Source organism: Heptranchias perlo, chromosome 9 (assembly GCF_035084215.1).
Source record: "Heptranchias perlo isolate sHepPer1 chromosome 9, sHepPer1.hap1, whole genome shotgun sequence".
In the NCBI taxonomy this organism is placed as follows: domain Eukaryota; kingdom Metazoa; phylum Chordata; class Chondrichthyes; order Hexanchiformes; family Hexanchidae; genus Heptranchias; species Heptranchias perlo.
In genome coordinates this window covers 86,160,742-86,184,220 of record NC_090333.1, presented here as the reverse complement: position 1 = coordinate 86,184,220, position 23,479 = coordinate 86,160,742, and the positions used below count along the sequence as shown (strand labels likewise).

Below are 23,479 nucleotides of genomic sequence, written 5' to 3'. Positions count from 1 at the left end.
CAGTGCTGATACGGACCATATAGAGTGATATATGGTGCTGATGGAGACCATATAGAGTGATATACAGTGCTGATAGGGACCATATAGAGTGATATACAGTGCTGATAGGGACCATATAGAGTGATATACAGTGCTGATACGGACCATATAGAGTGATATATGGTGCTGATAGGGACCATATAGAGTGATATATGGTGCTGATAGGGACCATATAGAGTGATATACAGTGCTGATAGGGACCATATAGAGTGATATACAGTGCTGATACGGACCATATAGAGTGATATATGGTGCTGATGGAGACCATATATAGTGATATATGGTGCTGATAGGGACCATATAGAGTGATATACAGTGCTGATAGGGACCATATAGAGTGATATACAGTGCTGATACGGACCATATAGAGTGATATATGGTGCTGATGGAGACCATATAGAGTGATATACAGTGCTGATAGGGACCATATAGAGTGATATACAGTGCTGATAGGGACCATATAGAGTGATATACAGTGCTGATACGGACCATATAGAGTGATATACGGTGCTGATGGGGACCATATAGAGTGATATATGGTGCTGATGGAGACCATATAGAGTGATATATGGTGCTGATTGGGACCATATAGAGTGATATATGGTGCTGATAGGGACCATATAGAGTGATATACAGTGCTGATAGGGACCTTATAGAGTGATATACGGTGCTGATAGGGACCTTATAGTGTGATATACAGTGCTGATACGGACCATATAGAGTGATATATGGTGCTGATGGAGACCATATAGAGTGATATACAGTGCTGATACGGACCATATAGAGTGATATATGGTGCTGATGGAGACCATATAGAGTGATACACGGTGCTGATAGGGACCTTATAGAGTGATATATGGTGCTGATGGAGACCATATAGAGTGATATATGGTGCTGATAGGGACCATATAGAGTGATATATGGTGCTGATAGGGACCATATAGAGTGATATACAGTGCTGATAGGGACCATATAGAGTGATATACAGTGCTGATAGGGACCATATAGAGTGATATACGGTGCTGATAGGGACCTTATAGAGTGATATATGGTGCTGATGGAGACCATATAGAGTGATATATGGTGCTGATAGGGACCATATAGAGTGATATATGGTGCTGATGGAGACCATATAGAGTGATATACGGTGCTGATGGAGACCATATAGAGTGATATATGGTGCTGATGGAGACCATATAGAGTGATATATGGTGCTGATGGAGACCATATAGAGTGATATATGGTGCTGATAGGGACCATATAGAGTGATATACAGTGCTGATAGGGACCTTATAGAGTGATATACGGTGCTGATAGGGACCTTATAGAGTGATATATGGTGCTGATAGGGACCTTATAGAGTGATATACGGTGCTGATAGGGACCATATAGAGTGATATACAGTGCTGATGGAGACCTTATAGAGTGATATATGGTGCTGATAGGGACCTTATAGAGTGATATATGGTGCTGATAGGGACCATATAGAGTGATATACGGTGCTGATGGAGACCTTATAGAGTGATATATGGTGCTGATAGGGACCATATAGAGTGATATATGGTGCTGATGGAGACCTTATAGAGTGATATATGGTGCTGATGGAGACCATATAGAGTGATATATGGTGCTGATAGGGACCATATAGAGTGATATATGGTGCTGATGGAGACCATATAGAGTGATATATGGTGCTGATAGGGACCATATAGAGTGATATATGGTGCTGATGGAGACCATATAGAGTGATATATGGTGCTGATAGGGACCATATAGAGTGATATATGGTGCTGATGGAGACCATATAGAGTGATATATGGTGCTGATAGGGACCATATAGAGTGATATACGGTGCTGATGGGGACCATATAGAGTGATATATGGTGCTGATAGGGACCATATAGAGTGATATATGGTGCTGATAGGGACCATATAGAGTGATATATGGTGCTGATGGAGACCATATAGAGTGATATATGGTGCTGATAGGGACCATATAGAGTGATATATGGTGCTGATAGGGACCATATAGAGTGATATATGGTGCTGATGGAGACCATATAGAGTGATATACGGTGCTGATGGGGACCATATAGAGTGATATACGGTGCTGATAGGGACCATATAGAGTGATATATGGTGCTGATGGAGACCATATAGAGTGATATATGGTGCTGATAGGGACCATATAGAGTGATATATGGTGCTGATAGGGACCATATAGAGTGATATATGGTGCTGATGGAGACCATATAGAGTGATATATGGTGCTGATAGGGACCATATAGAGTGATATATGGTGCTGATAGGGACCATATAGAGTGATATATGGTGCTGATGGAGACCATATAGAGTGATATACGGTGCTGATGGGGACCATATAGAGTGATATACGGTGCTGATAGGGACCATATAGAGTGATATATGGTGCTGATGGAGACCATATAGAGTGATATATGGTGCTGATAGGGACCATATAGAGTGATATATGGTGCTGATGGAGACCATATAGAGTGATATACGGTGCTGATAGGGACCATATAGAGTGATATACGGTGCTGATGGAGACCATATAGAGTGATATACGGTGCTGATGGAGACCATATAGAGTGATATATGGTGCTGATAGGGACCATATAGACTTATATATGGTGCTGATAGGGACCATATAGAGTGATATATGGTGCTGATGGAGACCATATAGAGTGATATACGGTGCTGATGGAGACCATATAGAGTGATATATGGTGCTGATAGGGACCATATAGAGCGATATACGGTGCTGATAGGGACCATATAGAGTGATATACGGTGCTGATAGGGACCATATAGAGTGATATATGGTGCTGATAGGGACCATCTAGAGTGATATATGGTGCTGATAGAGACCATATAGAGTGATATATGGTGCTGATGGAGACCATATAGAGTGATATACGGTGCTGATGGAGACCATATAGAGTGATATATGGTGCTGATAGGGACCATATAGAGTGATATATGGTGCTGATAGGGACCATATAGAGTGATATACGGTGCTGATGGAGACCATATAGAGTGATATACGGTGCTGATGGGGACCATATAGAGTGATATACAGTGCTGATAGGGACCATATAGAGTGATATATGGTGCTGATAGGGACCATATAGAGTGATATATGGTGCTGATGGAGACCATATAGAGTGATATACGGTGCTGATGGAGACCATATAGAGTGATATACAGTGCTGATAGGGACCATATAGAGTGATATATGGTGCTGATAGGGACCATATAGAGTGATATATGGTGCTGATGGAGACCATATAGAGTGATATACGGTGCTGATGGAGACCATATAGAGTGATATACAGTGCTGATAGGGACCATATCGAGTGATATACGGTGCTGATAGGGACCATATAGAGTGATATACAGTGCTGATAGGGACCATATCGAGTGATATACGGTGCTGATAGGGACCATATAGAGTGATATACGGTGCTGATAGGGACCATATAGAGTGATATATGGTGCTGATAGGGACCATATAGAGTGATATACGGTGCTGATAGGGACCATATAGAGTGATATACAGTGCTGATAGGGACCATATCGAGTGATATACGGTGCTGATAGGGACCATATAGAGTGATATACGGTGCTGATAGGGACCATATAGAGTGATATACAGTGCTGATCGGGACCATATAGAGTGATATACGGTGCTGATGGAGACCATATAGAGTGATATACGGTGCTGATAGGGACCATATAGAGTGATATACGGTGCAGAAATGAGAGGGGATACTGCACTGTCCCTTCACCACCCCCAAATCTGTCAGCTCCTGGGTGGTAGATACAGGTCTGACTCCTCTCGGAGCCACTCTGCCAGGAGAGGATATCTCCGAGAAGTGTGAAGGAAGGAGTGGGCCTCGAAACAGTCAGAGTTTACTCAGCACCTGGAGCATCCTCGTCTGTGAGCCGTGAAGAGCAGGGAGAGGGGGAGAAGGACCCAGCAGCATTGTCCACATCATCAGCCCGAGGGAGGCCTGGTGCACAAGGAGAACAAGGCACTCACCCCTGCTTCAATCCTCTCATTTCAACTGGACAGACACAGAGAGAGAGAGAGAGAGAGGGAGAGAGAGAGAGGGAGAGAGAGAACAAATAGGGACGTTCCATCGCTCATGCTGTCACAGACACCCAGCTCACAGATTCCAGTCTGTAACTCATTCCCAGGTATCTGTTATTCGAAAAATAAACCCCCGAACCCCTCGATTAGATTCCAGCCTGTAACTCATTCCCAGGTATCTGTTATTCGAAAAATAAACCCCCCGAACCCCTCGATTAGATTCCAGTCTGTAACTCACTCCCGGGTATCTGTTATTCTATATATAAACCCCCCCAAACCCCTCGATTAGATTCCAGTCTGTAACTCACTCCCGGGTATCTGTTATTCTATATATAAACCCCCCGAACCCCTCGATTAGATTCCAGCCTGTAACTCACTCCCAGGTATCTGTTACTCTATATATAAACCCCCCCGAACCCCTCGATTAGATTCCAGCCTGTAACTCACCCCCGGGTATCTGTTATTCTATATATAAACCCCCGAACCCCTCGATTAGATTCCAGCCTGTAACTCAATCCCGGGTATCTGTTATTCCATATATAAACCCCCCCGAACCCCTCGATTAGATTCCAGTCTGTAACTCACTCCCGGGTGTCTGTTATTCTACAGAAACCCCCCCCCCGAACCCCTCGATTCGATTCCAGCCTGGAACTTACTCCCGGATGTCTGTTATTCTATATATAAACCCCCCGAACCCCTCGATTAGATTCCAGCCTGTAACTCACTCCCGGGTATCTGTTATTTTATATATAAACCCCCCGAACCCCTCGATTAGATTCCAGCCTGTAACTCACTCCCGGGCATTTGTTATTCTATATATAAACCCCCCGAGCCCCTCGATTAGATTCCAGCCTGTAACTCACTCCCAGGTATCTGTTATTCTATATATAAACCCCCCGAACCCCTCGATTAGATTCCAGCCTGTAACTCACTCCCGGGTATCTGTTATTCTATATATAAACCCCCCGAACCCCTCGATTAGATTCCAGTCTGTAACTCACTCCCGGATATCTGTTATTCTATAAATAAACCCCCCGAACCCCTCGATTAGATTCCAGTCTGTAACTCACTCCCGGGTATCTGTTATTCTATATAAAAAAATCCCAAACCCCTCGATTACATTCCAGCCTGTAACTCACTCCCGGGTATCCGTTACTGCAGATGTAAACCCCCCGAGCCCCTCGATTAGATTCCAGCCTGTAACTCACTCCCGGGTATCGGTTATTCTATATATAAACCCCCCGAACCCCTCGATTAGATTCCAGTCTGTAACTCACTCCCGGGTATCTGTTATTCTATATATAAACCCCCCGAACCCCTCGATTAGATTCCAGTCTGTAACTCACTCCCGGGTATCTGTCACTCTGTGAAAGGGGAGGGGTCTGTCTCTCTCTCTGTCTGTGAATGGGGAGGGGTCTGTCTCTCTCTCTGAATGGGGAGGGGTCTGTCTCTCTCTCTGAATGGGGAGGGGTCTGTCTCTCTCTCTGAATGGGGAGGGGTCTGTCTCTCTCTCTGAATGGGGAGGGGTCTGTCTCTCTCTCTGAATGGGGAGGGGTCTGTCTCTCTCTCTGAATGGGGAGGGGTCTGTCTCTCTCTCTGAATGGGGAGGGGTCTGTCTCTCTCTCTGAATGGGGAGGGGTCTGTCTCTCTCTCTGAATGGGGAGGGGTCTGTCTCTCTCTCTGAATGGGGAGGGGTCTGTCTCTCTCCGTGTATCAAGCGGGGAATTGTCATGTGGGTCGGGAGTCGTTGGGGAATGAGTGGGGAGGGTTCCCCGGGGGGTCCAGGAGACGGACAGCAGGTTCAGTGATGGAGGGGTTCTGTCTCCTACCTGTCGCCGAGCTCTGTGCTGGACAGCCAATGTTACACTGTTGTCTGAGGCTGGAGACCTCTCTCTCCAGCAGCTCAAGCCTGTTGACAATCTGCTGGAGGAATGAGCTGGATGGACAGTCACAGGCCTGTTTGTGGACTGAGCTGGATGGACAGTCACAGGCCTGTTTAGGGATGTTGATCTTGTGATTGAAGGACACCTGGTTGTCGAGGTCCTGGCTTTGCTCGGTGTAATGTGTGACGTACTCGCCCTGTGTCGGCTGGGATTGGCCGGGACTCGCCTCCATCCTCACTGAGCACAGAGACTCCAGTGGCACATTGATATTATACACGTGGTTGAAGACAATCGACTGCCCCTTGAGTGGCTCCGTGTGGTTGATGAGGTGACCTCTGACCGAGGCCTCGTCTCGTTTCCGGCGGTGTGAGCTGACCAGCACCCGGGTCTCCCCGGGTTCCACCAGAGTGCTGAGGCAAACGGCCAGGACAGCAAGCAGCATCATCATCTCACACCAGAGGTGCCTCAGGGCGATGGGCCTCCAGGACTGAAGAGCGAGCGAGGGGTCTCTCGGACTGAAGAGCGAGCGAGGGGTCTCTTGGACTGAAGAGCGAGCGAGGGGTCTCCTGGACTGAAGAGCGAGCGAGGGGTCTCTCGGACTGAAGAGCGAGTGAGGGGTCTCCTGGACTGAAGAGCGAGCGAGGGGTCTCTCGGACTGAAGAGCGAGCGAGGGGTCTCCTGGACTGAAGAGCGAGCGAGGGGTCTCTCGGACTGAAGAGCGAGTGAGGGGTCTCCTGGACTGAAGAGCGAGCGAGGGGTCTCCTGGACTGAAGAGCGAGCGAGGGGTCTCCTGGACTGAAGAGCGAGCGAGGGGTCTCCTGGACTGAAGAGCGAGCGAGGGGTCTCCTGGACTGAAGAGCGAGCGAGGGGTCTCTCGGACTGAAGAGGGAGCGAGGGGTCTCCTGGACTGAAGAGCGAGTGAGGGGTCTCTCGGACTGAAGAGCGAGTGAGGGGTCTCTCGGACTGAAGAGCGAGCGAGGGGTCTCTCGGACTGAAGAGCGAGCGAGGGGTCTCTCGGACTGAAGAGCAAGTGAGGGGTCTCCTGGACTGAAGAGCGAGTGAGGGGTCTCTCGGACTGAAGAGCGAGGGATGGGATCCACAGCCGGGAACTGGAAAAGAAAACAAGGATTCAAGTGGCTCAATTGAATGAGAAGCCGAGAGGAGGACTCCTGCTGCATTCTGAAACTCAATGCTCTCCTGGCCGGCCTCCCACTTTCCACCTTCCATAAACTTCTGTTGCCCGTATCCTAACTCGCACCAAGTCCCGTTCACCCATCACCCCGATGTTCACTGACCTTCATTGGCTCCTGCTCCGGGAACGCCTCCATTTTAAAATTCCCATCCTTGTTTTCAAATCCCTCCATGGCCCTCGCCCCTCCCTATCTCTGTAACCTCCTCCAGCCCTACAACCCTCCGAGATCTCTGCGCTCCTCCAATTCTGGCCTCTTGCACATCCCCGATTTTAATCGCTCCACCATTGGCGGCCGTGCCTTCAGCTGCCTCGGCCCTAAGCTCTGGAATTCACTCCCTAAACATCTCCCCCTCTCTCTCCTCCTTAAAACCTACCTCTTTGACTGAGCTTTTGGTCACCTATCCTAATATCTCCTTATGTGGCTCGGTGTCAAATTCAGTCTGATAATCGCTCCTGTGAAGCGCCTTGGGACGTTTTACTACGTTAAAGGCGCTATATAAATGCAGATTGTTGCTGACGTTGAATGATGAGAGAGCTGAGACTCCTGGTCATGGTGAGAGAACTCCTCTCCTCTCTGTGAGAGTGAGGGAAGCAGGGAGAGTTTATATCCCAGCGTGATGTCACTGAGACAACCCACTCAGGCTGTTGGGAGGAAATGTTCAGTAACATCGACATCCAACAGTCAGCGAGTGCTCACTCCGTCCCCTCTGACAGCAAATTCAAACCATGGTCCATTTTTCTCCAAGTTCCAGTTCCTCTGCTCCATTATTCCCCGTGCTTGTCTATTCTGCTCTTGGCATTGTGAGAGGGAAGACTTTAATTAATCTGCCTCATGCGATGATGCCAGCCACTTTTTCAGCAAGAAACAGTGACATAATCGCAAATGTTTTCTGAACTGGAGAAAGACAGAGTGTGAGCGGATAATGACTGGGGGATTGCCGGAGGGAGATACCAGCCTCAGGACACCAGGAGTTGGAAACCTGCCTATTTCATCATCCACCATCTGCTCTCAGTGTAGGCCTGACCTCAGTCATACTGCGGCCAATTCTAGACTTGTTCTATCAGTGGCCTGGTACCAAAATCACGAGCAGTCAGCAAATCAGACAGACACTGAGCTACACACTCCCAGCTCAGCCCAGCTCAGCCCCGCTCCACTAGCTCACCTCTGCCTGGGGAACTCGACAGACTCATGCAATCAATCAACCGAACTCAGATACTGCGAAACAGGCCAGCCTGAGACAGTCTCAGTCCTCGGTCACTCCCCGTCCTCGGTCGCTCTCTGTCCTCAGTCACTCTTCGTCGCTCCCCGTCCTTGGTCGCTCCCCGTCACTCTCCATCCTTGGCTGCTCACGGTCGCTCCACGTCGTTCTCCGTCCTCAGTCATTCTCGGTCGCTCCCCATCGCTCTCTGTCCTCGGTCGCTCCCCGTCCCCCATCGCTCTCGGTCAGTCCTCCGTCCTCGGTCATTCTTGTTCGCTCTCGATTGGCCCTCCGTCCCCGGTCACTCACCGTCGCCCTCAATCACTCCTGTCTGGTACTGTACGGCCCTTGTGTGTCTCAGTGTCAGCTCTTGTACGTGTACAGCACACAGCGGGTAAAAGGGAACGATTCACTCCTGTCTGGTACTGTACGGCCCGTGTGTGTCTCAGTGTCAGCTTCTGTACATTGTACAGTACACAGTGGGTAAAAGGGAACGATTCACTCCTGTCTGGTACTGTACGGCCCGTGTGTGTCTCAGTGTCAGCTCCTGTACATTGTTCAGTACACAGTGGGTAAAAGGGAACGATTCACTCCTGTCTGGTACTGTACGGCCCGTGTGTGTCTCAGTGTCAGCTCCTGTACATTGTACAGTACACAGTGGGTAAAAGGGAACGATTCACTCCTGTCTGGTACTGTACGGCCCGTGTGTGTCTCAGTGTCAGCTCCTGTACATTGTACAGTACACAGTGGGTAAAAGGGAACGATTCACTCCTGTCTGGTACTGTACGGCCCGTGTGTGTCTCAGAGTCTGCTCCTGTACATGTACAGTACACAGTGGGTAAAAGGGAACGATTCACTCCTGTCTGGTACTGTACGGCCCGTGTGTGTCTCAGTGTCAGCTCCTGTACATTGTACAGTACACAGTGGGCAAAAGGGAACGATTCACTCCTGTCTGGGACTGGACGGCCCGTGTGTGTCTCAGTGTCAGCTCCTGTACATTGTACAGTACACAGTGGGTAAAAGGGAACTGCTAACGTTGTACCATTGTTTGAAAAGGGAGCGAGGGAGAGACAGAGTAATTACAGGCCAGTCAAACCTTGATGGTGGGCAAATTATTGGAATCAATTCTGAGGGACAGGATAAACAGTCACTTCGAAAGGTACGGAGTAATCAAGGACAGTCAGCGCGGATTTGTTAAGGGAAGGTCGTGTCTGACTAACTTGATTGAATTTTTTGAGGAAGTAACAAGGAGGGTCGATGAGGGTAGCGCATTTGATGTAGTCTACGTGGATTTTAGCAAGGCTTTTGACAAGGTCCCACATGGTAGACTGGTCAAAAAAGTACAAGCCCATGGGATCCAAGGGAGAGTGGCAAGTTGGATCCAAAATTGGCTCAGTGGCAGGAAGCAAAGGGTAATGGTCGACGGGTGTTTTTGTGACTGGAAGGCTGTTTCCACTGGGGTTCCACAGGGCTCAGTACGAGGTCCCTTGCTTTTTGTGGTATATATTAATGATTTGGACTTAAATGTAGGGGGCATGATTAAGAAGTTTGCAGATGATACAAAAATTGACCATGTGGTTGATAGTGAGGAGGAAAGCTGTAGACTGCAGGAAGATATCAATGGACTGGTCAGGTGGGCAGAAAAGTGGCAAATGGAATTCAATCCAGAGAAGTGTGAGGAAATGCATTTGGGAAGAACAAACAAGGCAAGGGAATACACAATAAATGGGAGGATACTGAGAGGTGTAGAGGAAGTGAGGGACCTTGGAGTGCATGTCCACAGATCCCTGAAGGTAGCAGGACAGGTAGATAAGGTGGTTAAAAAGGCATACGGGATACTTTCCTTTATTATCCGAGGCATAGAATATAAGAGCAGGGAGGTTATGCTGGAACTGTATAAAACACTAGTTAGGTCACAGCTTGAGTACTGTGTACAGTTCTGGTCACCACATTACAGGAAAGATGTGATTGCACTAGAGAGGGTGCAGAGGAGATTTACAAGGATGTTGCCAGGACTGGAGAATTTTAGCTATGAGGAAAGATTGGATAGGCTGGGGTTGTTCTCTTTGGAACAGAGGAGGCTGAGGGGAGATTTAATTGAGGTGTATAAAATTATGAGGGGCCCAGAGAGAGTGGATAGGAAGGACCTATTTCCCTTAGCAGAGGGGTCAGTGACCAGGGGGCATAGATTTAAAGTGATTGGTAGAAGGATTAGAGGGGAGCTGAGGAGAAATGTTTTCACCCAGAGGGTGGTGGGGGTCTGGAACTCACTGCCTGAGAGGGTGGGAGAGGCAGAAACCCTCAACTCATTTAAAAAATACCTGGATGTGCACCTGAAGTGCCGTGACCTGCAGAGCTACGGAGCAAGTGCGGGAAAGTGGGATTAGGCTGGGTGGCTCTTTATCGGTCGTCAAGGACACGATGGGCCGAATGGCCTCCTTCTGTGCCGTAACTTTCTATGATTTCTTCCCGTCTAGTACTGTACAGCCCTTGTGTGTCTCAGTGTCAGCTCCTGTACAGTGGGTAAAAGGGAACGATTCACTCCCGCCTGGTACTGTACCGTACTATGATACCTCATATTAAACCCCACTGGATCCAGAATTGGACAATTGAGACCCTCGCCCCTTACCTGAGTTTGTTCCTCCATTCCCTGGGAGATTCTGCTTCACAGAACACACACCAGAAGTATCTATAAATCTCAGACCTTTGCAAAATTCTTATTCAGAGAAATCTACCAACATAACACTGCCTTTAATATAACAATCAACAAGCCATTGTTTGTGGAGTGAATGTCATCAGCCCACTGGCTGAGTGTGAGTCTGTGGCAGACTGTGGGCTGGAATGCGTGTGTCCCTGGTAAGATGCAGCCTACACTGATTCACCTCTTAATGTGACTTGTCATTCACATCAGATTGAAGATTCATCAGAGACATTTACTGGGATTGTACGCACAAGGTGGGACCAACAATTACAAAGAGAAGTTCAGTAAATCAAGTACAGGACAAAACAAGCAAAGTAAAGGTGATGGAACCAGTTCACGAAATCTAATCCCGTTTGTTGTTTGCACATAGCAAAATCCCACAATGAGATAAAGGACACTAAAAGAACTATCCTTCAGTAAGCTGCAGCTCAATGGGTGGGTGGAATCGAGGGATAGGGGGAGAAGGTGGTTGGGTGGGATTGAGGGATATGGGGAGAAGGTGGGTGGGTATGATTGAGGGATATGGTGTGAAGGTGGGTGGGTGGAATCGAGGGATAGGGGGAGAAGGTGGGTGGGTATGATTGAGGGATATGGTGTGAAGGTGGGTGGGTGGAATCGAGGGATAGGGGGAGAAAGTGGTTGGGTTGGATTGGGGGACAGGGTGAGAAGGTGGGTCGGTGGGATTGAGGGATATGGGGAGAAGGTGAGTCGGTGGGATTGAGGAATACGGGGAGAAGGTGGGTAGGTGGGATTGCGGGATATGGGGAGAAGGTGGGTCGGTGGGATTGAAGGATATGGGGAGAAGGTGGGTAGGTGGGATTAAGGGATATGAGGAGAAAGTGGTTGGGTGGGATTGAGGGATAAGGTGAGAAGGTGGGTGGGTGGAATTGAGGAATATGGGGAGAAAATGGGATTGGGGAGAAAGTGCGGCATAGGAGCAGGAGTAGGCCATTCGGCTCCTCGAGCCTGCTCCGCCATTCAGTCAGATCAAGGCTGATCTTCGACCTCAACTCCACTTTCCCGCCCGATCCCCATATCCCTTGATTCCCCGAGAGTCCAAAAATCTATCGATCTCAGCCTTGAATATATTCAACAACTGAGCATTCACAGCCCTCTGGGGTAGAGAATTCCAAAGATTCACAACGCTCTGAGTGAAGAAATTCCTCCTCATCTCAGTCTTAAATGGCCGACCCCTTATCCTGAGACTATGCCCCCTAGTTCTAGACTCTCCAGCCAGGGGAAACAGCCTCTCAGCATCTACCCTGTCAAGCCCTCTCAGAATCTTATATGTTTCAATGAGATCACCTCTCATTCTTCTAAACTCCAGAGAGTATAGGCCCATTCTACTCAATCTCTCCTCATAGGACAACCCTCTCATCCCAGGAATTAATCTAGTGAACCTTCATTAGACAGGCGTTTCTGCGGCCGCAACCGAGACTCCAGGATGGTGTGTTGCCTCCCTGGTGCAAGGATCAAGGATGTCTCGGAGCGGCTACAGAACATTTTGGAGGGGGAGGGCGAACAGCCAGCTGTCGTGGTGCACATAGGCACCAACGATATAGGTAAAAAAGGGGATGAGGTCCTAAAAGCAGAATATAGGGAGTTAGGAGGTAAATTAAAAAATAGGACCTCAAAGGTAGTAATCTCAGGATTGCTGCCAGTGCCACGTGCTAGTCAGAGTAGAAATAGGAGGATATTTCAAATGAATACGTGGCTAGAGGAATGGTGCAAGGGGGAGGGATTCAAATTCCTGGGACACTGGAAACGGTTCTGGGGGAGGTGGGACCAGTACAAACCGGACGGTCTGCACCTGGGCAGGGCCGGGACCGCTGTCCTAGGAGGAGTGTTTGCTAGTGCTGTTGGGGAGGGTTTAAACTAAAGTGGCAGGGGGTTGGGAACCTGAGCAGGGAGAGAGAGGAAAGCGTAACAGGAAGGGACAGAAGGTATGGAGTAATAGGTAAAGTGTTAAAAAAGGAAAAAGCAGGAACTAAGCGTCACAAAACATATTTGAAAGTTCTTTATCTGAATGCACGTAGCATTCGTAACAAAATGGACGAGTTAACGGCACAAATAACGACGTATGGGTATGATCTTGTGGCCATTACAGAAACATGGCTGCAGGGTGACAACGACTGGGAATTAAATATGCCAGGGTATTTAACAATCAGGAAGGACAGGCAGGAAGGAAGGGGAGGTGGGGTGGCTATGTTAATAAAGGAAGGAATCACTGTAATACAGATAGATGATATTGGGACAAAGGATCAAGATAATGAAACAGTTTGGGTGGAGATAAGGAATAATAAGGGGAAAAAAACACTCGTGGGCGTAGTATATAGGCCTCCTAATAGTTGCAACTCTGCTGGAAGAAGTATTAATCAGGAGATAGTCGGGGCATGTAATAAGGGAACAGCTATAATTATGGGGGATTTTAATTATCATATTAACTGGACAAATCAAATTGGGCAGAGCAGCCTTGAGGACGAGTTCATTGAGTGCATCAGGGATGGATTTCTTGAGCAGTATGTAACTGATCCTACAAGGGGGCAGGCAACCTTGGACCTGGTCCTGTGTAATGAGTCAGGATTAATTAATAATGTCCTAGTTAAGGATCCCCTTGGAACGAGCGACCACAACATGGTTGAATTCCATATCCAATTAGAGGGTGAGAAGGTTGATTCTCAAACAAGCGTACTGAGCTTGAATAAAGGAGACTATGATGGTATGAGAGCGGAATTGATTAAAGTGGACTGGGAAAATAGATTAAAGGGTAAGACGGTACATGAGCAGTGGTGTTCATTTAGGGAGTTATTTTACAACTTTCAAAATAAATATATTCCACTGAGGAAAAAAGGGTGTAAAAGAAATGACAGCCACCCGTGGCTAAGTAAAGAAATCAAGGATAGTATCCGACTAAAAACAAGGACATATAAGGTAGCCAAACTTAGTGGGAGGATAGAAGATTGGGAATTCTTCAAAAGACAGCAAAAAGTAACTAAAGGATTGATTAAGAAAGGGAAGTTAGATTATGAAAAGAAATTAGCAAAAAATATAAAAACAGATAGCAAGAGTTTCTACAGTTATATAAAAAGAAAAAGGGTGGCTAAGGCAAACATAGGTCCCTTAGAGGATGAGACCGGGAAATTAATGGTGGGAAACATGGAGATGGCAAAAATGCTGAACAAATATTTTGTTTCAGTCTTTACAGTAGAGGACACTAAGAATATCCCAACACTGGACAAACAGGGGACTCTCGGGGGGGAGGAGCGAAATACGATTAAAATCACTCAGGAGATGGTACTCAGTAAAATAATGGGACTCAAGGCGGATAAATCCCCTGGACCTGATGGCTTCCATCCTAGGGTCTTGAGGGAAGTGGCAGTAGGGATTGTGGATGCTTTGGTGATAGTTTTTCAAAATTCCCTGGACTCAGGAGAGGTCCCGGCAGATTGGAAAACTGCTAATGTAACACCGTTATTTAAAAAGGGTAGTAGGCAGAAGGCTGGAAATTATAGGCCAGTTAGCTTAACATCTGTGGTGGGTAAAACTTTGGAGTCTATTATTAAGGAGACAGTAACGGAACATTTAGATAAGCATAATTTAATAGGACAAAGTCAGCATGGCTTTATGAAGGGGAAGTCATGTCTGACAAATTTGCTTGAGTTCTTCGAGGATATAACGTATAGGGTGGATAAAGGGGAACCAGTGGACGTAGTGTATTTAGACTTCCAGAAGGCATTCGACAAGGTGCCACATAAAAGATTATTACTTAAGATAAAAAATCACGGGATTGGGGGTAATATTCTGGCATGGGTGGAGGATTGGTTATCAAACAGGAAGCAGAGAGTTGGGATAAATGGTTCATTTTCGGACTGGCAACCAGTAACCAGTGGTGTTCCACAGGGGTCGGTGCTGGGTCCCCAACTCTTTACAATCTATATTAACGATTTGGAGGAGGGGACCGAGTGCAACATATCAAAATTTGCAGATGATACAAAGATGGGAGGGAAAGTAGAGAGTGAGGAGGACATAAAAAACCTGCAAGGGGATATAGACAGGCTGGGTGAGTGGGCGGAGATTTGGCAGATGCAATATAATATTGGAAAATGTGAGGTTATGCACTTTGGCAGGAAAAATCAGAGAGCAAGTTATTTTCTTAATGGCGAGAGACTGGAAAGTACTGCAGTACAAAGGGATCTGGGGGTCCTAGTGCAAGAAAATCAAAAAGTTGGTATGCAGGTGCAGCAGGTGATCAAGAAAGCCAACGGAATGTTGGCTTTTATTGCTAGGCGGATAGAATATAAAAACAAGGAGGTATTGCTGCAGTTATATAAGGTATTGGTGAGACCGCACCTGGAATACTGCATACAGTTTTGGTCTCCATACTTAAGAAAAGACATACTTGCTCTCGAGGCAGTACAAAGAAGGTTCACTCGGTTAATCCCGGGGATGAGGGGGCGGACATATGAGGAGAGGTTGAGTAGATTGGGACTCTACTCATTGGAGTTCAGAAGAATGAGAGGCGATCTTATTGAAACATATAAGATTGTGAAGGGTCTTGATCGGGTGGATGCGGTAAGGATGTTCCCAAAGATGGGTGAAACTAGAACTAGGGGGCATAATCTTAGAATAAGGGGCTGCTCTTTCAAAACTGAGATGAGGAGAAACTTCTTCACTCAGAGGGTGGTAGGTCTGTGGAATTTGCTGCCCCAGGAAGCTGTGGAAGCTACATCATTAGATAAATTTAAAACAGAAATAGACAGTTTCCTAGAAGTAAAGGGAATTAGGGGTTATGGGGAGCGGGCAGGAAATTGGACATGAAGCTGAGTTCGGATCGGTCAATGCCCTGTGGGTGGCGGAGAGGGCCCAGGGGCTATGTGGCCGGGTCCTGCTCCGACTTCTTGTGTTCTTTAGATTTGTGGTTGGGATCAGATCAGCCATGATCTTATTGAATGGTGGAGCAGGCTCGAGGGGCCGATTGGCCTACTCCTGCTCCAATTTCTTATGTTCTTATGTTCTTATGTTCATTGCACCCCCTCTAAGGCAAGTATATCCTTCCTTAGATAAGGAGACCAAAACTGTACCCAGTACTCCAGGTGAGGTCTCACTAAAGCCCTGTACAATTGTAGTAAGACTTCCTTACTCTTCCACTCTAACCCCATTGTACCTGCATGTTAACATTTTATGTTTCTTGTACGAGGACACCCAAATCTCTCTGAACACCAACATTTAATAGTTTCTCACCATTTAAAAAATATTCTGTTTTTCTATTCTTCCTACCAAAGTGAATAACCTCACATTTCCCCACATTATACTCCATCTGCCACCTTCTTGCCCACTCACCTGTCCATATCGCTTTGCAGAATCTTTGGGCTCGATTTTCAAAGGGCGTGAGGTGGCAGCGGTGGGAGGTGGGGGTGGTGGTGATTGGGCTGGCGGCAAACCCAGATAATAAAATCCGTCCGTTCCCCACGCGATGGCGGGTAAATTGGAGCTACTTATCGTGTTTTCCGGGTTTGCTGCCGGAAAGCTGCGCAGTGGGCAGACTGTCCACCCACATCACAGGCTGTCAGCTGGAGCAGCTCGATTTAAAGGGGCAGTCCTCCAATGGCTGCTCCTGGAGCAAACACCCACACAGCACGATGGAGCAGCCCAGGGGAAAGGCTGCTCCTCGATTCAGTGATGCCTCACTCCAGGTCCTACTGGATGGGGTGAGGAGGAGCAGGGATGAGTTCTGCCCGGCGGACGGGAGGAAGTGGCCTGCCTCTGCCACCAAGAAGGCCTGGCTCGAGGTGGCTGAGGAGGTCACCAGCAGCAGCAACATCTCCCGCACCTGGATCCAGTGCAGGAAGCGTTTCAATGACCTAACCAGGTCAGTCAAAGTGAGTAACTTACTGATTCTCCGACATTCTGTCTTCCACATCACCGCCCCCACCCCCCAACTCATTCTGCACTGCCCACACTACTCTATCACATCACTCCTCACACCCACTCAAAGCTCATCCTCAACTTACCTGCACTCCCTCACCACTTCCTCACCTCCCCATTACTCACCCCACCACGACCACTCACCCCAATCCTCATCCAATGTCATGGCTCTGTCTCATACTCACCCTCTGATGCATCTCTTTCACGGTCAGCCGCACCCAAACCAATGCATTCATCGGTTGGCCACGTCACCATCACTCACTCACACGTCTGTACTTTCTCCCCTTATAGGAGAAGAGAGCCCAGAATGCACGGGAGAGGGCGAGGACCGGAGGGGGGGCCGCAACAGATCGTCGTCCTCACAGACGCGGAGCAGGAGGCTCTGGAGCTGAGCCACACCCTCGAGTGCCTGTCCGTCGGGGACACCAAGACTGGCACCCGACAAACGTCTGGTGACAGAACTTTAACATTCAGCACACACAATATGAATTGATGTTAACATGCCTCGCCATCTTCAGAACCTCAACATCTGTCATCATGCTTAATATTGCCTTCTGTTCTATAACAGAGCCTTCAGCGACCGCTGTGATGGCGGAGGGCGATTCCTCAGAGGACCTGTCAGCCTCTGAGGGGGCACCGTCACATCTGAGCGAGCCATCCACCAGCGCAGATACTCACACCTCAGTGGGTCCCAGTCCTCACTTAGTTGGGGTCACACCTGGTGAGTCACCACACACGTGAGCACGAGCAGACACTGGTGGCAGGGGCAGCTGTGGAGAGTCCGTGTCGGTGGGACCACTCCTCTCCAGGCTCTGCTCAGCTGGATGCAGATTCTGAACCCTGGGGGTCATCCTTTAAAAGGAGAATGATCGAGGGGCAGCAGCACATTTGCGAGGTGCTGGAACAGGTGCCACGCGCACTCTCCACAATAGCGCAGAGGATGGAGGAGTCCAACTCCTGCATGAGTGGAATGGTGGCACAGGTACAGGAGGGAATCTCAGATAGTGGCGCAGGTAAGTGCGGGAATGTCTGCGATGGAGGGAAGGCGAGCCTCACGAGCAGCCAGGTGAGCTGCTGCTCTGCCCTTGGGTTGCTCCTCCTCCTCCTCCTCCTCCTCCTCCTCCTCCTCCTCCTCAATGTGGGTGGCAGATGTGGATGGGGCCTCCTCAAGCAGCACCCCTCTCTGTTGTGCCACGTTGTGCAGGGCACAACACACGACTATAATGCGTCCCACTCTGTCTGGTGCGTATTGAAGCTCTCCCCCAGAACGATCAAGGCACCTGAAGCGCATCTTGAGCAGCCCTATAACATGCTCAATTGTAGACCTGGTGGTGATGTAGCTGTCGTTATAGCGACGCTGTTGCTCGGTGATGGGGCTCCTCAGAGGTATCATGAGCCACGTGTGCAGGGGGTATCCCTTGTCCCCGATGAGCCGGCCCTTGCGGGTGTTGGGTGCGTGGAAGAGGGGCGGGATGTTGGACTCCCGGAGGATGAAGGAATTGTGGCAGCTGCCGGGGAATCTGGCGCACACGTGAAGGAATCTCTTGTGGTGGTCACAGAGGAGATGAGTGTTGATGGAGTGATAGCCCTTCCTGTTGATGAACAGTCCTGGCTCGTGTGGAGGTGCTCGGATTGTTATATGGGTGCAATCGATTACACCCTGCACCCATGGGAAGCCAGCCACAGCGTGGAATCCCACTGCCCTCTCCGTCTGGCTGAGGTCGTCCATGGGGAAGTTGATGTAGTGCGAGACCCTGCGAAACAAGCCGTCGGTGACCTGCCTTATGCACTTGTGGGCAGACGACTGAGAGACCCTGGCAATGTCCCCGGTGGCACCCTGGAATGATCCGGAGGTGAAGAAGTCGAGGGCAGTGGTGATTTTGTCAGCGACAGGTAAGGAGATGCTGCTCGGGCCCAGCCGGGAGCAGCTCGGCATGAAGGAGGCTGCAGATATCTGCGACTACCTGGTGACTGGCTCTGATCCTCCGTGTGCACTGCCCCTCAGAGAGGTCCAGGAAGCTGAGCCTCGGTCTGTAGACCCTGTGGTGAGGGTAGTGCCTCCTGTGACGTCGCTCTCTCTGTCGTTGCCCTCCGTGCTCTTGTGCAGGTCCCTGTGGTGCAGCACTGTGTTGTGGAGCTCCACGTGACGGAGGTGGACACCATGCCTGGCGAGGCTGGTGATGTTGCTCATCCTCGGATGTAGTGGTGAATGCAGCCATGACGCCCCTCCCCCCCCTCCTGACGGTGTGAGTTTGAGGGGGTCAACAAAGTAGGTAAATATGTGTAAACAGAAGAATTGTGAGTGGAAACCAAGAATTTTCAGTGAAAACACAAAGGTCTCCCAGCCAAAAGTTTCTAATAACTCACCTTTTATTCAAACATGGCTGCTGGCTGAAACATGGCTCCTACAATATGGAGTGTTTCCCACAACACGGGAAACACGCTGAGGTTGAATGAAAATGGCTCCCCGCCTCAATTACCATGAAATTAACAACTTCAACAAGTTCAACCACGTTAATAAGTCTTTTAAATATCAGCCCGACAGCATTAATTGCCAGCGGGACTTCCGGATCCCTGAGGCGCGAACATGGATGCGTCTGTGCGAAACGCGGAAGTCAGCGGGTTGGAACCGAGATTTGTTCTCGCTCCAGATTTTCCCAATTCTCATTGCCCCCCGCACCCACTCTTCGATTTGAAAATCGAGCCCTTTGTGTCATAAAATCATAAAACCACAGAATCATAGAAGGTTACAGCATGGAAGGAGGCCATTCGGCCCATCAAGTCCGCGCCGGCTCTCTGCAAAGGCAATCCAGCGAGTCCCACTCCCCCGCCCTATCCCCGTAGTCCTGCAATTTTTTTCCTTTCAAGCACTTATCCAGTTCCCTTTTGAAGGCCATGATTGAATCTGCCTCCACCACCCCCTCGGGCAGTGCATTCCAGATCCTAACCACTCGCTGGGGAAAAAAGTTTTTCCTCATGTCACCTTTGGTTCTTTTGCCAATCACCTTAAATCTATGTCCTCTGGTTCTTGACCCTTCCGCCAATGGGAACAGTTTCTCTCTATCTACTCTGTCTAGACCCTTCATGATTTTGAATACCTCGATCAAATCTCCTCGCAACCATCTCTGTTCCAAGGAAAACAACCCCAGCTTCTCCAGTCTATCCACGTAACTAAAGTCCCTCATCCCTGGAATCATTCTAGTAAATCTCTTCTGCACCCTCTCTAAGGCCTTCACATCTTTCCTAAAGTGCGGTGCCCAGAACTGGACACAATACTCCAGTTGTGGCCCAACCAGTGTTTTATAAAGGTTCATCATGACTTCCATACTTTTGTACTCTCTGCCTCTATTTATAAAGCCCAGGATCCCGTCTGCTTTTTTAACCACTTTCTCAACCTGCCCTGCTACCTTCAATGATTTGTGCCCATATACCCCCAGATCCCTCTGTTCCTGTACCCCTTTTCGAATTGTGCCCTCTAGTTTATATTCCCTGTCCTCGTTCTTCCTACCGAAATGTATCACCTCACATTTTTCCGTGTCAAATTTCATCTGCCACGTGTCCGCCCATTCCACCAGCCTGTCTATATCCTCTTGAAGTCTATCACTATCCTCCTCACTGTTCACTACACTTCCAAGATTGTCTGCAAATTTTGAAATTGTGCCCTGTACACCCAAGTCCAAGTCATTAATATATATCAAGAAAAGCAGTGGTCCCAGCACTGACCCCTGGGGAACACCACTGTACACCTCCCTCCAGTCCGAAAAACAACCGTTCACCACTATTCTCTGTTTCCTGTCCCTTAGCCAATTCTGTATCCAAGTTGCTACTGCCCCCTTTATTCCATGGGCCACAATCTTGATGATAAGCCTACCATGCAGCACTTTATTAAACGCCTTTTGAAAGTCCATATCCATCACATCAACTGCATTGCCCTCATCGACCCTCTCTGTTACCTCATCTAAAAACTCTATCAGGTTAGTTAAACACGATTTGCCTTTAACAAATCCGTGCTGGCTTTCCCTAATCAATCCACACTTGTCCAAGTGACTGTTAATTCTGTCCCGGATTATCGTTTCTAAAAGTTTCCCCACCACTGAGGTTAAACTGACTGGCCTGTAGTTGCTGGGTTTATCCTTACACCCTTTTTTGAACAAGGGTGTAACATTTGCAATTCTCCAGTCCTCTGGCACCACCCCCGTATCTACGGATGTTTGGAAGATTATGGCCAGTACGTCCACAATTTCCACCCTTACTTCACTCAGCAACCTAGGATGCATCCCATCCGGACCGGATGACTTATCTACTTTAAGTACAGTCAGCCTTTCTAGTACCTCTTCTTTATCAATTTTTAGCCCATCCAGTATCTCAACTATATCTTCCTTTACTGAGATTCTGGCAGCATCTTCTTCCTTGGTAAAGACAGATGCAAAGTACTCATTTAGTACCTCAGCCATGCCCTCTGCCTCCATGAGTAGATCTCCTTTATGGTCCCTAATCGGCCCCATCCCTTCTCTTAATACCCAAATAAACGCCTATAGAAGACTTTTGGATTCCCTTTTGTGTTGGCCGCCAGTCTATTCTCATACTCTCTCTTTGCCCCTCTTATTTCTTTTTTCACTTCCCCTCTGAACTTTCTATATTCAGCCTGGTTCTCACTTGTATTATCAACCTGACATCTGTCATACGTCCCTTTTTTCTGTTTCATCTTACTCTCTATCTCTTTTGTCATCCAGGGAGCTCTGGCTTTAGTTGCCCTACCTTTCTGCCTCGTGGGAATGTACCCAGACTGTACCCGAACCATCTCCTCTTTAAAGGCCGCCCACTGTTCGATTACAGTTTTGCCTGCCAATCTTTGATTCCAATTTACCCGGGCCAGATCTGTTCTCATCCCATTGAAATTGGCCCTCCTCCAATTGCGTATTTTTACTTTAGATTGCTCCGTGTCCTTTTCCATAACTATTCTAAACCTTATAATACAATGATCGCTGCTCCCTAAATGCTCCCCAACCGACACTTGCTCCACTTGGCCCACCTCATTCCCCAGAATCAGATCCAGCAATATCCTCCTCACAGTTTACTTTCCCACCTAGCTTTGTATCATCAGCAAACTTGGATACATTACACTCGGTCCCTTCATCTAAGTCATTAATATAGATTGTAAATAGCTGAGGCCCAAGCACTGATCCTTGTGACACCCCACTAGTTACAGCCTGCCAACCTGAGAATGACCCCTTTATCCCTACTCTCTGTTTTCTGTCGGTTAACCAATCTTCTATCCATGGTAATATATTATCCTCAATCCCATGAGCCCTTATCTTGTGTAACAACCTTTTATGTGGCACCTTATCGAATGCCTTTTGAAAATCCACTGGTTCCCCTTTATCTACCCTGCTAGTTACATCCTCAAAAAACTCGAATAAATTTGTCAAACATGATTTCCCTTTCATAAAACCATGTTGACTCTGCCTGATCATATTATGATTTTCTAAGTGCCCTGTTACAACTTCCTTAATGTGGAGATGCCGGTGATGGACTGGGGTGGACAAATGTAAGGAATCTTACAACACCAGGTTATCGTCCAACAATTATATTTTAAAATCACAAGCTTTCGGAGATTATCCCCTTCGTCAGGTGACGAAGGGGATAATCTCCGAAAGCTTGTGATTTTAAAATAAAATTGTTGAACTATAACCTGGTGCTGTAAGATTCCTTACATTTGACCACTTCCTTAATAATAGATTCCAGCATTTTCCCGACGACTGATGTCAGGCTAACTGGCCTGTAATTCCCTGTTTTCTCTCTCCCTCCTTTCTTGAATAGCGGGATCACATTTGCTACCTTCCAATCTGCTGGGACCGTTCTAGAATCGAGGGAATTCTGGAAGATCACAATCAATGCATCCACTATCTCTGCAGTCACCTTGTTTCGAACCCTGGGATGTGGGTCATCAGGTCCAGGGGATTTGTCGGCTTTTAGTCCCATTAGTTTCTCAAGTACTTTTTCTCTACTGATATTAATTACTTTAAGTTCCTCACTCTCATTTGCCCCTTGGTTCCCCACTATTTCTGGTCTGCTTTTTGTGTCTTCTACTGTGAAGATAGATACAAAATATTTGTTTCGCGTCTCTGCCATTTCCTTATTCCCCATTTTAATTTCTCCTGTCTCAGCCTCTTAGGGACCCACGTTTACTTTTGCTACTCTCTTCCTTTTTACATACTTGGAGAAGCTCTAATAATCTGCTTTTATATTTCTTGCTAGTTTACTCTCATTCTATTTTCTCCCTTTTTATCAATTTTTTAGTCATCCTTTGCTGGTTTCTAAAACTTTCCCAATCCTCAGGCTTACTACTCTTCTGGCAACATTATGTGCCTCTTCTTTTAATCTAATACTATCCTTAACTTCTTTAGTTACCCACGGATGGATCAC

General features: G+C 47.9%; 1 protein-coding gene across 1 annotated transcript in view; it reads right to left on the bottom strand.

The window, feature by feature from the left end:
• The window catches only part of tnr (tenascin R (restrictin, janusin)), a 349,786-nt gene extending 343,302 nt beyond the window's left edge, over positions 1-6,484 (bottom strand). Inside the window, exon 1 of the mRNA XM_067989625.1 lies at positions 5,983-6,484. Coding sequence (XP_067845726.1) covers positions 5,983-6,484 — 502 coding nt within the window. The remainder of the gene's footprint in view (positions 1-5,982) is intronic.
• Positions 6,485-23,479: the final 16,995 nt, after the last annotated feature.